Source organism: Coffea arabica, chromosome 11e, assembly GCF_036785885.1.
Source record: "Coffea arabica cultivar ET-39 chromosome 11e, Coffea Arabica ET-39 HiFi, whole genome shotgun sequence".
NCBI classification, from domain to species: domain Eukaryota; kingdom Viridiplantae; phylum Streptophyta; class Magnoliopsida; order Gentianales; family Rubiaceae; genus Coffea; species Coffea arabica.
In genome coordinates, this window is record NC_092331.1 from 58,440,595 (window position 1) to 58,454,687 (window position 14,093).

The 14,093-nt window shown below is 36.9% G+C and overlaps 1 protein-coding gene and 1 long non-coding RNA gene across 2 annotated transcripts; one reads left to right on the forward strand and one right to left on the reverse strand.

The window, feature by feature from the left end:
* Positions 1-5,212: 5,212 nt before the first annotated feature.
* On the reverse strand, positions 5,213-13,736 carry LOC113717885 (alpha-1,4 glucan phosphorylase L-2 isozyme, chloroplastic/amyloplastic). Its single transcript, XM_027242728.2, has 16 exons — positions 13,369-13,736; positions 12,430-12,662; positions 12,226-12,327; positions 11,644-11,820; positions 11,204-11,479; positions 10,622-10,893; positions 10,215-10,332; positions 9,635-10,048; positions 9,366-9,518; positions 8,488-8,616; positions 7,895-8,131; positions 7,366-7,442; positions 6,485-6,671; positions 6,081-6,272; positions 5,480-5,633; positions 5,213-5,411 (listed from the first exon to the last, which is right to left on the reverse strand). The coding sequence occupies exons 1-15, from the start codon at positions 13,607-13,609 to the stop codon at positions 5,517-5,519; spliced, it is 2,925 nt and encodes a 974-aa protein (XP_027098529.1). The 5' UTR covers positions 13,610-13,736; the 3' UTR covers positions 5,213-5,411; positions 5,480-5,516.
* On the forward strand, positions 6,125-6,954 carry LOC140021548 (uncharacterized). Its single transcript, XR_011825404.1, has 2 exons — positions 6,125-6,265; positions 6,512-6,954. It is a non-coding gene; the product is annotated as an uncharacterized lncRNA (long non-coding RNA).
* Positions 13,737-14,093: the final 357 nt, after the last annotated feature.

Sequence of the window (14,093 nt, forward strand, 5' to 3'; positions counted from 1 at the left end):
CAAGTGGGGCAAAAAAAAGCATAGTGGTTCATTTACAGGAGCACTGAATCTTGATGATAAAATCATCATAATTCCTAAAAACCACCAAAAAAATTTTCCTTGTATTAGTTATATTTCATCATTAGAAATGGGTAAGTGGTGGATAGGGTCATGATGCTTGCACAACCATCTTATGTTCCCTTTGGGAAGCCACGAAAATGACATCTTTACAACCACTTGACTACTTGAGTTAGAGAAAATTTTAATAAGGAATAGCTCTGGTTAGTAGTACTTGAGATTTCGAATGATAAGTAGAATCTTAACTACTGCTCATGATCAGACTCATTCATGGGACCGAGTGATATTGATCAAACATTCATGCATGAACCATTAATAGAATCTACCCTAAACTACCTGTTCCCTAACTTGTGTTTATTCACTTTGCAACATACTATATATTATTCTTGATGTCTCTTTTATCAAAGACGGATCATATGTAGGCTAAGGGCGTTTTACTAACTAGAGGTGACCGACCATTTACTTTATAGACGCAAACTTATATATATACTCAGCAGATATGTGTAATAGGATTAATTAAAGAAGTATGAGGAAACCAAAAGTGAAAAAGAGCCGCAAGTCCCTTTTTTCTCCTTGGTTTTTCTTGGTCGGGGAAACAGGAGGGGTTCAGTCTCTTTACTTACCTAAATTGTTGATCTGGACAAGAATTCGGTGGAAAAGTCACATGGGTTTTAAAGGTGGTCATTGTATCAAAACTATGCATAATCCACCGGTTTCTTTCATCTAAAGTACCAAACTACATGTAACCATGTTTTGCCGTTCAAAATATATAGGAAGATGCCCAGACTTCATTAGTGAACTTCCTCCCAAGCATCGTGCTTGCTGCTATAGGTCAGACTCCAACTAAAACAACCACATTATTTGGCCATCTCCCAGCCCTATTCCTCCCTCGCACTATCGACCCTTCTTCTAAATTTTTTGGGTTTGCTACTTAATTATTAGATAATAGTATAGTACTACTGCATAAAGCAAATTGAATATCCCCTCCATAGATATATATATATATATATATAAAAGAAGAAAAGAGCTGTGGAACTTTTTTTTTTTTTGGGCATTTATAAACGATGGGGATGCATGTATAACCGTTGATGGTTTTGGATTGCTCCTTGCCACTTGATGCAACCACGTATGCATGGAAAAACTTGTGAATAGAAGCTACCATGGACTCGGTCACTGTTGGTTGAATGCGATGCATGCATTTGAACCTTAGCCAAAAAGTAAAAAGAGCACACTTTCTCTAGTAGCGTCTCCACAGTCCGCTCTGATTCTTTCTTGGAAAGAGTTCCAAAAGACCAATCATTTCGCTTTATGCGTGTCTGGTGGATCAACCCCAGATGTATAGAAAGAAAAAGTAAGCGGCGTAACTAACCTAAATTCATGCTTACCAATGAGGAGAGGGTCAAAACCAAAGCTAGTAGTGTTAAACGTCCATCATCTCATCAACTAAACCAGGACTTGTTAGTGGGTTAATGAATCATTCACCTTTCTTTCTTTCTTTCTTCTGAAATAGGTGAATGTCGCACGCACGTCTGAGCTTTTGTGTCCCCAGATGACAAAGTCATAGGCCTAGTTGAATGAAAGCTTTGAAGTTTGAATAGCTTTTGCCCTGGGTTAAAGTAATTACAGAAGTGGTACCGAGTTCTAGTTTGCAATTTCAGGAGTTCTAATTTTTTTTCTACTTAGTTAAAAATAGTAATGATTGTAATTATAAGGACAAAGACTTGATCAGGTTTTTTGATGTGATGAAAACTGATTACCTACAACGCGTTAGTTGTAATCATGAAACTCTTGTTGTTTGAATTAGAGTTGATTTGGACATGACTAATTTTAGCACTGATAGGTATCATGGCAGGGCACCTGTCACTTGGATACAATTCCGGGAATTGTTGTTAAAAGGTTGGTTTAATTTAACAAATATTTGGATCTAAAAGCTTCATTCTATGCTAAACTAAATGTAGCCTCTTGCACAGGTGGGTGTCCTTTGGTTGGAATTTTAGGCAGTACGTACTACGTAGTTTAAGGTGAGTACCAATTGGCTGGACGTGAATTCTCTATGGGTCTCGTTTCGGTTTAATGGGCATAACTTTCGAGTGTTTCTAATCTAATTGTGTGTGTGTTTGTGAGTTTTTTTCGTTTCGAAAAAAGCGTACTTTAAGGTGAGTGGATAATTTAAAATTTAAAAAAAAAAAAGGTGAGTTGATAGTTTGTGTGAAGAATTTCGCTATTACAACCCGAATCGGTTCTCACAGTCAATTTTTGGCTAGCTCAAATTCTGCCCAAAGGCCCAATCTAGGCTTCTTAAGGCCGTGAATTAAAGTATGCCAAATCTTGAGAGCAAGAAAGCATCGCTTCGAAGGTAATGCATCCAATCGTCGGTTGTGCAATCATGCAATTTTCAGTCTGGTAATGCAAGGAGAACAAAATATTGCAGAAGATGGCCATATCCTTTCCCTTTAGACTATTGAACATGTTTGCAATTGTGCTGTGTAGATTTTTCTCTTACTATGGTGCTATTGCTTACGCATTACTTTGATTAAGTGATGGTGGTTTGCTTGGATAGAGTATTAATTGAAATATTATTTAGAATAATTACTACAGCGTATTTTATGATATGATGTATGTGAGACAAAAAAATAGTTGAAAATATAAAAAGGTGGATTGGGAAGTGTGTTTATAATGTAAGTGAAATATTATTTGAAAAAAATTTGATATCCAAGTACAACCAGTACTAGTGAATGTCAATGTACGGCGCTTCCGGTACGCTTGCTCCTCCAGCTAGGGTGGGCGTGGATCAGGTACCCGTCTCGTCCACTATTTAACTGACCCAACTCACACCTTATGGGTTAGCCATTTTTTGATCCTTATCCGCCCCGCATATTAGCAGGTACCCGATTATAGTGTAGTTGTTGAGATAGGGTCGAGTCAACGAGTATCCGATCCGCCTTACTTATCATTTAATTTTTTTAAAAAATAATTTATACTAATTTAATTTTGTATTTTACACATTCATCAAAGATTTAATAAAGCTTTTTTTTCTCAAAAAAGTCTCCCACCAAAAAACAAGCATGCGAAGAGAATACAAGAAAAAGGAAAAAAATTAAAGAATTCAAAATCAATAAAGTTTGAAATAAGTAGCACATTTTTTTAGATATATGTTCCACATTAATTAAATTCTTTTCTACAAAACATAAGATCATGACTTCTACTAATGAATCTTGTAAATGAACTATAGTCTCTCATATTTGTAATGCAATTTGTTCAATAAAATTGCTTATTTAGCTCTAAAAATATTATTTCATAATGTGTATAAAAATAAAAAAAATATATGTGTAGGGTGGGTCGGATATTTGCGAGTTTTTAATTATATGACCTTAATCCGTCTCGCATCGTAGCAGGTACTCGACCTTCTTTTGATCCGATCAAATAATACAAATTAGGTATCCTAATTTTTACATCGAATTAGATCGGACATAGAGGATTTTTGGATTAGTGGATAATTCTACCCACTCGTACCTCCAGCATCTGGCAGGAATGAAAAGCTACCTGAGGTGCTTGATAATATATTATATCAGAGTTCCAACGAAATATTCAAACCATCCTCGTTTTATTTTATATCCATTTGTTCGCATAAACGTGTGGAGTGAAAACTATTAAATTCTTAAATTTATACGGGATATACAAAAAATAAAATGACACAAATGTTACAGATCTTATTTTCCACTATTTAAATATCAAAATTCTCTAGACACGGGAATCACATATTTTTGCCTTCAAATGAGCAAATCACATTATAGACAACCATTAACATAAATGTTCAAGCTAGCGAAAGTAGGCTGTACGGCTGGGTGGTCAGATGTAGGAATGGCAACGGACAGGTGGGGGCGGCCCTCCACGCCGTGCCTACTAGTACCCTTGCCCCGGCCCCTTTCCTCCCACTAATTTTTTTTTTTGAGAAAAAGTGTTGTTGTATTAAGTATAATTATAGATTTAGTATAAATATATTAATAAATTTAGTATAATTAATTAATAATTTCTATTAATATGCATGTATAATTAGTAGTATAACTAATAATATTAATTATATTATATAATACTTATAATTAATAATATCATTAGTATAAATTTATAATTAATTAAATTAAATTAAATTAAATTATATATATAAATAATTTAACAAGTGGAGGGGCGGAGATATACTCCCTTGCCCTCACCCCACCCCATTTTTTAATAGAGGAAAAATGCCCCCTCCCCCTCCCAATCAGCCTCGCAAGGCGAGTGCCCATTTCAATTGCCATTTTTAGTTAGATAGAAAGTAAATAAGTTGAAAATTTTATATTCAAAATTTTCCACTTAAAAAAAAGGATAACACATTGAAAATTTTGGGAATTATTTTATTTGGAATAAGGAAATTATTTAGCTAGTAAGGCTTCCAAGTTCCAATTGGCTGCTGTTCTACTTGTTGAGGGGTGCACAATTGATTTTGTCAATTGGACCCAGACTTAAAGTTTTTTTTGGGAATTATATATAGTCTTTAAGTCTGGGTCCGACACAATTATAAATTTTGTATCGTGCGCCAACCTGAGGACCGTAGCGCTAAAAGTTTTTTTTTTTGGTTAATCGGCGAGTCGCATATGATAGAAGAAAGCACAACAGATGTCACTTTGCTATTAAAAGGCATCCTAATGCTGCGGGGATAGCATACCCCCTAACGTCCTCAACAAAAGCAAAAGAAAGCTCACGAGGACACGAAGCAAAAATCACAACAGATGTCCCTTAGCGCTAAAAGATGAGAGTCGCTTCAAGCAACTCTCTGTCTTTGGTGACAACAACGTAGGAGTCCTAACCCGGGAGGCAAGTCACCGAAAACATGCTAAGGAAACATTCCTAACCAAAGTTGGGTTGATAAGGTGGTTGGAAACTAAAATCTAATATTCGAGAATTTCACTGCTACTATGTACCACATTTTTTCGCACTCCCCAAATTAGAGTTAAAAAATGAAACGCTTGCGCTAGACTACAGCATGAGCATGGCGCAACTAACCCAAACATTTGTGAAAGGTTTATGTCCAGTCTTATGGACTTAGAATAGAATAGAACTTCAACTATCTCCATATTAGAGCAAGATATGTAATTTTTGCACCAAAAAGGGAAAGAAATTTAGGAAACGGGCATCTACTCCATGGACCGTTAACATGAAGTTCAAGGAAATACAACCTCCAATTTCGGGGAAATCTTAGCATTGTAATTGCAAGTTTTCCACTTACTCCGGCACAGAGGCTTTCAATAACATCGAGTGTACAACAATATTGAGAAAGAAACTCTCAAGGGAGGACATTGAATATTGCCTAGAGAATCCTGTATATCAATATAAAACATGAGAAAGAAACTCGAGAGTTTTATTTAACAGATGAAAGGGAGGGTACCTTTGGAAGGATGGCTTTTTTCCTCTAACACGTTATTCTATGGTAGCACAACAGGTTCGACCATCCATATATCCCTAGCATATTGATGAATTGTTCTGTCGCTGCTAAATTTGAATGAACCCGCAGTATTTAGGATTGACATTTTGGTCCATCTCTGCACGCATCATACATAATATTAGTTGCAATGATGCAGAGGCTATACTGTATAATGCACCAAATGCAAATGTAGAACGAGATTCATTTCTTGAACATGAAAGGAATCCTTTGCATACCACCGAAATCATGTAGAAAGAAGTTAACATATTGTTTAGGCGTGTTAAAAAATAGCCATAATGTTACTCAGACAGCCAAAACAATCTTGCCTTCTTAGGTAGCGTATTTTCCTTGTCATGTTTGCTTATTCAGTGACATACATAACCAGTCAAATGCAGATTACCCATATATAGCCAGGAAAACTTTCATCTCTCCAGCAGAGCAAGAAAAGGAAGCCAAAGGACCAATAAACCTTGCTGTCCAGATATATTACAATAGCATTCAAGAATAACAGGATTGACAGATGCTGAGGTAATTTTTGATGCACAAGTTAGGCAATGATTTATACCTTTGGATCTTGGTACGCCTCATCAACCTTCTCTTGGCATTCTATGTAACTTGGAAAGTCCTTCCCAACAAGGAAATAATCAGCACGGCGGTTACCTTCCAATGAACCCATCAGCTCTTCATAGTTGTATGGGCCAAAAACACCGCTCCTCACAAATTTCTTGACTTCTTCAAATCTGGGATCAGGTACAAACTACACAGAATCGCACATGTTTATACACGTAGATAACCAATATCACATGCTATTATTATGATGCAATTTGTTCAAAATTAAGATTCTCTATCTTTTCTTGGAATTGGTTTTACCAATACTAAAAGTAGAAATAGTTGTATAGCTCTCGGTGGATCAGCCAGAACCTAACAAAGGAATAAATATATTCATCTACTTCGGCTTAGCAAACTTACCTTTCCCTCGGCTCTTTCTTTGCGTAGACCAGCAATTTCATGAGCTTTAGCACCAAAAAGAAAGAAATTATTTTCTCCAACCTCTTCCCTGATTTCAACATTGGCACCATCTAACGTTCCAATGAGGATGCAACCGTTCATTGCAAATTTCATATTACTGGTTCCACTAGCCTCCATTCCAGCAGTGCTAAGAAGATCAAATTTGAAGAGAGGGATAGACACAGAGACAGAGAGAGAAGCAGAGATATTAGTATGCGGTGATCAAATTTGAAACACAAAGGATTTTGTTCGTAGTCTCAGGAAAACTTTAAGGTAAGGGACCTAAATTATTTTAAATGTTGATAATAGCCCATTCTTATCTAATTCATTTCAAATAATAGTCTGCTTCTGGCAGATTATATGACAAAATCTAGTCCTGATCGTGGTATCTGCTTGTTACATATTAGAATGCAATAATCTTTTTCGTCTTCTTTCTTCTCTGTCTCACTATCAAGTCTCAAAAGAACAGGAGAAATATGCTTATAATCTTTGAAATTTAGATAATTGATGTCAGAAGTAGGATAGAAACTTGTTCTCAAAGCTAACTGTCAGTATGCCAAAATTTGGGAAGAAACGCCCAAATGTTACAGTTAAAAAGGTAAACCTATACAAAGGATGTAAATAATATACAGTCAACAGAATATTGCAAAGTTAACAAGATATTTGGTCATACATGGCTTGCGTAGTGCAAAGGAAGAATAGCAACTAAAGTTTCTAAAAAGAAAAGTATATCAAGCATCTTTAGTATTAATAGCAGCTTGAGGCCTGATTATTGGTTACAGTACCACTAACAGGATGGTAGAAAAGAATGCAACATGCTCCATCATAAACAAATCAATTACCTGATGTGTTGGGACAGCTCACTGCCAGGAATGAGCACTTCTGCTACGCTTACATTGTAATCAGGGACAAAGACAACCTAAAATTATGAGATCGCAAAATTGAGAAACATGTTCTAATATCTTGCTTTATTTAATAGCTTACAGTTTCAGGAGGAAAAAAAAATTCTAAAGTTGACTAGCTTTGTGATGAGTTTCAAGTGTCCAAGAAGCAACCAAATAGCATCCTAAACAACGTAAAGGACATATCTCCTCACTGTGAGTAGTGGTAGAGAACACAACTACTGATTAGCGGCGCTAATCTGTTTATTGTAGTCGTCGATAAATTGGTTAAGTAAATAAAGAACCATTAGACTAATTTTCATTGAGCTGGATTGCTCAGAAAGTACTTCTGTTTAGCACTACGCAGTTTTGACTTGGAACATATGTGCACAGGAGAATACCATGATCTGAGAAATTCTACAAGGAGTTTCTATGCTGTGTGCTTTATTATTATGTAAGTATGAAATCTAAGATCATCGCCACAAAATACCTTCAAAAGATCCCCTATTTCAGGATCATGGTTTATTGTCGCTCCAACATCAGTGATAAATTTCACGATCCTCTTGGCTTGAACATATGTTGCGAATGCTTTTCCTCCAAATATGCAAACACGAGGAGCAAATTTTCTTTTTCTCTCCTCAGGACTCATTTCTTTCATCTTTTTATATCGATACACAATACCCATGATGTTTAACAGTTGACGTTTGTATTCATGGATACGCTTCACCTGAAAGCATGCTAAGTCTGGTTATCATCTTGTAGTTAAAAAGTTTGTAGAAAAGTAGCTAGAATGGGCACTGGAAAATGTTTCGCAGGCAACAGATTAGCATACAATGGATGGATGCTATTTGTAAATAAGCATAATCATGTAGAAATCGGCAAAAAGTGTGGATTATTCAGAATTTTTTGTTAAGAAGCTATAAGCAGAATGTTTAACATCCTTTTGCACGTATCAGCAAAGTGTTCTACAAACATAGCCTGCAGAGACCATCCATCTGGTAATTACTAATAGTCCTACATGACCCTTTTAAAAATATGATATGGGGCTTATTAGAATGGAAACTATCTCATTTAGGGAAACACCTGGATATCAAACATTGCATCAGGGCTGACCACATATCCAGTTTTCTCCTTGAGAAAAGATACAACTTTCATCTTGTTTCTCCTTTTTGCTTCCCTCCATTCAGACTGGAGTTCATCATTATCTGCAAACTGTGGACAAATCAAGATAGTCAGATTCTCATTTCATTTGGATGCACGTCAAAACTGTACAAGTAGAAGAATAACAACTAAGAAACCAAGAATAACGAGCTATCAAATACACAAATCCTATTGTCTTCTTTCTACCTAATTAAGAACTTTATTAGAATAATCTTGCTTGAGCCCAATGAAGTTGGAACTTGAGAACAGGGGAATTAAATCTAGGGTATGGGACACTGAAATTATTAACCTACCAGCTACCACCGGTAATAATACATTTATGTAGATTTTCATAGAGTTTGGAAATGTAATATGGAACTAAATTTGCAAATTTAGGCCTGAACAGAAGATCAAAGGAACAAAAGGTCCAGAGCTGCTCTTTACTGAATGTTATGGGTGTATTATTGCACATAAAATTTACAGATGTAGCAAAATACATTTGGCTTTTCACCTAACACGCTATCTAGTAAGAAAGCATCTTGGAGATGCCTCCCCATTTCTTGCCACAACCAAGGGGGGAAAAATAGCAAAACACAAAGTCAACAGCAGCTCCAAGTGCATCCTAACAAATTACTCAACAGAAGCCATGTACCTTCTCCATGATCCATGCACGTATGGAGCGGATCCTACTTAACTGCTTTGCAATTATAGACACTATTTGGTGAGATAATTAAAGGAAGTCTTTCCAAAATGTCAAAGCATGATGTTGATTTAGCCTTGAACTCTGAACATTCAAGATAAAATAGAATGGGAGACTCTACCTTTCGAAGTTCAACCAACTTTTCAGTGTTCGTCAACCAGTCTGGTGTTCCTGTCCACTTGGTTATAATTCTGATTAGCTCTGGATTACAGAACTGAATCCATCTTCTAGGTGTCACTCCATTTGTTTTATTTTGAAATTTTTCTGGCCACAACTGCCAGGATTCAATATATACAATCAGTGGCAAAATCAATCACCAATTAGACTTGAGTTTCAAATGATGAAGTTGTGGTTTAAATGCAAATACAATTCATAGTGAATTCTGCTTACCTTGTAAAATTCATTAAAAACATCTTCTTTAACAATTTCACTATGAATCTCGGCAACCCCATTTACTGCATGCCCGCCAACAACACAAAGATTAGCCATGCGGACCCGCTTCGGCTGCTTTGGATCTGGTTCAAACGACACCTTAATCTCACTCTCTGGATCTTTGGCACTATCCAATGCTTCAGTTTCCTCTTTGCCATCTTCAGCTTCCTCTTTGCCATCTTCAGCTTCCTTTTCTTTATCAGGACTTTCATCTTGTGCTGGAACTTCTATAACACTTTCCTGCGACTTAATAAGTGATTCCAAGATGGCAGCAGGTAATTCGATATTATCGAAAATTCTCATTTGCCTCAGTTTTTCTTCCAACAGATGAAGATCCTCAGTACCATATTCAGCAATTATAGTGTTCACGAGCTTCACAAAAACATGGACAAAATAAATGAGGACATCAAGAAGTCAAGAAGCACATCAGGTTGTTAAAAATATAGAACGAAAGCAAAATAACAGTAGCAAAAGTTGCAGAATAGAGTAATCTTCTCGCCTAACTGGCAAAGTTTGCTCACAAACATACTTCTCTTACCTCCTCATCAATCATTTCTATGATTTGAACATGCCGAGGCAGCAGTTCTTGAAGTAGTTCAAAGCTCCATTTCTCCAGAGCCTCCGGAAGAACAGTGTGGTTAGTGTATGCCACAGTTCTGATGAAGGTGAAACAGTAACAATGCCAAGAACCATCTTAGAACAATCATAGATGGTATGTATTCTAAGTTGCATAAAAAATCTATACACTAGGCCAACAATTATTTGAACCTATCTTCTTTGTATACGCATGTAGATGGCCAACATGCACTAGGTTCAGAACTCACCACTGGAAAATTCAGATCAGAGGTAAGATATCACTAGTAAAAATCCCGAACACAAATTAACAGAATTAAGGCACTTGACTCAAGAAACACTTGAAATGGTTCAGAAATTAAACATACATGCCTTTGAGTGATTTCCCATGCTTCATTCCATTTCAAACCCTTCACATCCATTAATATCCTTATCAGCTCTGGTATGCATAGCGTAGGGTGTGTATCATTCATCTGCAGTGCAACCTTTTCAGGGAACTGGTTCCAGTTCACTGAGTCCCCTGATCTTCTTTCAAATCGTGCAATAATATCCTGGAGAGAGGCAGAGCATAGTGTGTATTGTTGCTTCAATCTAAGTGTCTTTCCCTCGAGAGATTCATCACCAGGGTATAAAACGTAGCAGATCTGTTCCATCAAGATATTAATTAGCCATCAGAACATAAGGCATGAAAAGCCATTAGTTAGTAAATAAAAATATGGGAGGAAATGATTCAACAAGTAGTGGTTCGGGTGCCCCTCACAGAGATGGACAATGGAAAACAAATGTGCATATGTTTCGCTTGGATACCTGTAGGAAACAACTGAACCTTGGTGCTCTAAACTCAAAAAAGCGGGCAGCAGATAGAATATAACGCATGCAAGTGTATTTGTATTCACTTAAGGTCCTCAAAGAAAAATTCATTAAGATGCTAAAGAGTAATGAGTCAAAGTAAACCTTTTCAGCCTTCTTTAAAGCCCCGTATGCTTTGGCATGCTCCCCAGCATTGAAAGCCCTTAAATCAAAATTTTCTGCAGCAACTTTTGTGGACCACAAACGAAGGTTAAGAGTAGTTTGAGTTTTATATCCTGGAATTGGAACATCATAGGCTACAGCAATTATGTCCTCTCCTCCAGCCCATTCTTTTCTCCCATCTGGGCCTTCAGTAACTTCACCATAGAATTTCACAGGATAAGACACATCATTTCTCACGATTTCCCAGGGGTTTCCCATCTGTTAGAATACTATGGTCAGTCAACAAAAGAACAATGAGAGACTGATTTATAGAAATTTGGTTAGAACAAGGACACTGCTTGCAACAGTAGCATTCAGGAATGAAACGTATCAGCTTACAAGATATTTCCAAAATTTAGAATGAAAATAGAGCAGAATAATACCTCAAGCCAATTTTCTGCAACCTCCTCCTGGCCATCATTCGTTATAATTTGTTTAAAAAGACCATATTTATATCTAAGACCATAACCCCATGCAGGGTAATTGAGGGTGGCCATTGAGTCCAGAAAGCATGAAGCCAGCCTCCCTAAACCTCCATTGCCAAGTGCAGCATCTGGTTCCTGTCAATGTCAAGAAAGAGACTTGGGATAGTGTACTAATGTCACAATAAACGCATCCTGAAAATGCCATGATAAGGACAGCTTAAAAAGAAGTGAAGTCCATTTTTATCAGTAAGGGAAACTATAGATATAAATCAACCAGCAACTGACAAACGTCAGTCCACTCAAATTTGATTGTGAAACTTCCCCTAGCTAGTTACACCAAAGGCTCTCAGGTTCGAGAGGAAAATTGGTTGTACAGGAATGTCAAGCCGTTACCATGCAGCATAAATTAAATTTGGGCGAGCATGTTCAGTAGTATTGTAGGCATTCAAATTAATAAGTATCGAGAATACGCAAGTGGGAAAAACATTTTTAACTGATTCACCTATGTACCTATTGAGCTGAATAAATAAACTAACCAACCTGCTCAATTATATCCTCTAATCTGTAGCCTAGCTTTTTCAGAGCTTCCGCATAAGGCCCTATTAGCTCTAAATTTCCAATTGCATTTAGTAATGCTCTGCCCTGCAACGAAACACAAATAATGCAATCTGAGATTGTACATTGATGCAACATTCGCATACATCGGTACTTGATGAAAAGCAACTTCCCAATATAAAAGCAAACCTGAAGAAACTCCATGGACAGATAATATGCCTGTTTAACGTTCATTTTTTCATAGAAATCATAAGTTGCATTCCAATTTATAATGAGCATATCACGGACACTTTCTGCAGTGGCATAATATGCCTTGGGCAGATCAAACTGTTCAGGAGAGAAGAGAGGTGTGAACTCTGCATGGTAATTTATGCTCGATGCAATAGATGCAGAATCCGGCCGAAAAGCATCCAATGCAATCCCTGAATCGGAACAAACAATGTCAGATTCCTAAAGATCTATATGGCGGCATAAGCTGAACTATTTTTACCCCACAAGTAGGAAAAAACATCAAATTTTAAAAATGACACCTCACCGAGGATAAAGTACTTAAAACTTCCAAGGTGATGATGAATTTAGAGAGATGTCCATTTAAAATGCCAAATATTCGTTTCACAACTTCTTGCTGTATACTAGGTTGAAATCAAACATAGTTTCCACATTCTATAAACCATATCCTTGTTCATACAGAACCATGGCCTTTACGAACAAATTTGCTTTTGAAGTTTCACGTTTGTGACCGGAATTTTAATTCAAAAGTCCACAGCAACACAAGCAAACTCGACCTATCTTCACAATTGTGTGTGATTTGGAGCAATAATATTAGTATAGTAATTCAATCGAGAGTCGTCAAACTCATGCAGACTATGCAGCAGCATTAATTAACCATAATAACTCTTCAACTCATGCGGATTATAAACAGAGAATTCCATTCCAGCAAAATTTTACGTACAATGTTTGCGACAAATGACTTCACATCCAGCTAATCAATATTCAATACTCAAACAGCCGACCACTTCGACAAAAACATCTAGCTTCCATAATACTTCTCGCTGTCATTAGCTTAATCTTCCTTAATTAATTCTGCGTGAAACTAAGCTAGTATAAAATGTAGTAGCAGCACATTACCATCGGAGCGATTGGTGGAAGGATCTTGTAGCTGCTGTTGTTGATGACTGGCGACATTCTTCACGAAGAAACGGCAGCCTGTTCTCCGACTTGGCGAATAATATCGGAAGCTTCTCGAATTCCTAATACGACTAGTATGATTCAGCAGCAGAATTCTGGAGTTCAATTTTGCACGGAAGTCGGTGAATATGCATGAATGACAAAAAATAGAGTTAGTGGAAGGCATTGCCGTCGCCGCCATTAAATTCGATTGCTCAGCAGAGACTTTTGAGAGGTCGCCAGAATTGCCTGTTTTTGCAGTCGCCAGTGGACTTGCCCTCTCTTTCTAAGTCTTATCTTGGGGGAGTGAGTGAGTGAATGAAGGAATCAATCAACAGAATTTTTTGCATGTTGGAAACGAGCAAATATTTGATTCGTCGTTTTCCGAGTATGTGTGTGTGTGACTCAGCCATTTCTGTTGCGTTCTGTTCCGCTGTCTCTGTCCAGCTCTCTCTCTCTTGTCCAGCTCTCTCAAATTTACCAAATTTTAGATATTTTTTGGTGCATATATAGATATTACCCTGAACAAAAGACTTCTAGATTTTTGCTTTTTATTGGGGGGGACCAAATCAGAAAAGTAAGCATCATATTGACTGATTCGAAAGGCAGACTTTTTTTTTTTTTTTTTTACAATAAAGTGACTCAAAACTCAACAAAGGAGGCGAATGGACGGTCCAGCATTTTGC

Excerpts from the sequence above, each read along its gene's own strand:
- LOC113717885 (XM_027242728.2), bottom strand. The coding sequence starts at position 13,609 with ATGGCGGCGACGGCAATGCCTTCCACTAACTCTATTTTTTGTCATTCA. Across the intron at positions 12,328-12,429 it reads TGTCCATGGAGTTTCTTCAG|GGCAGAGCATTACTAAATGC; the intron begins GTTTGCTTTTAT and ends GTTTCGTTGCAG. Across the intron at positions 6,672-7,365 it reads GAGCTGTCCCAACACATCAG|CACTGCTGGAATGGAGGCTA; the intron begins GTAATTGATTTG and ends TGATCTTCTTAG.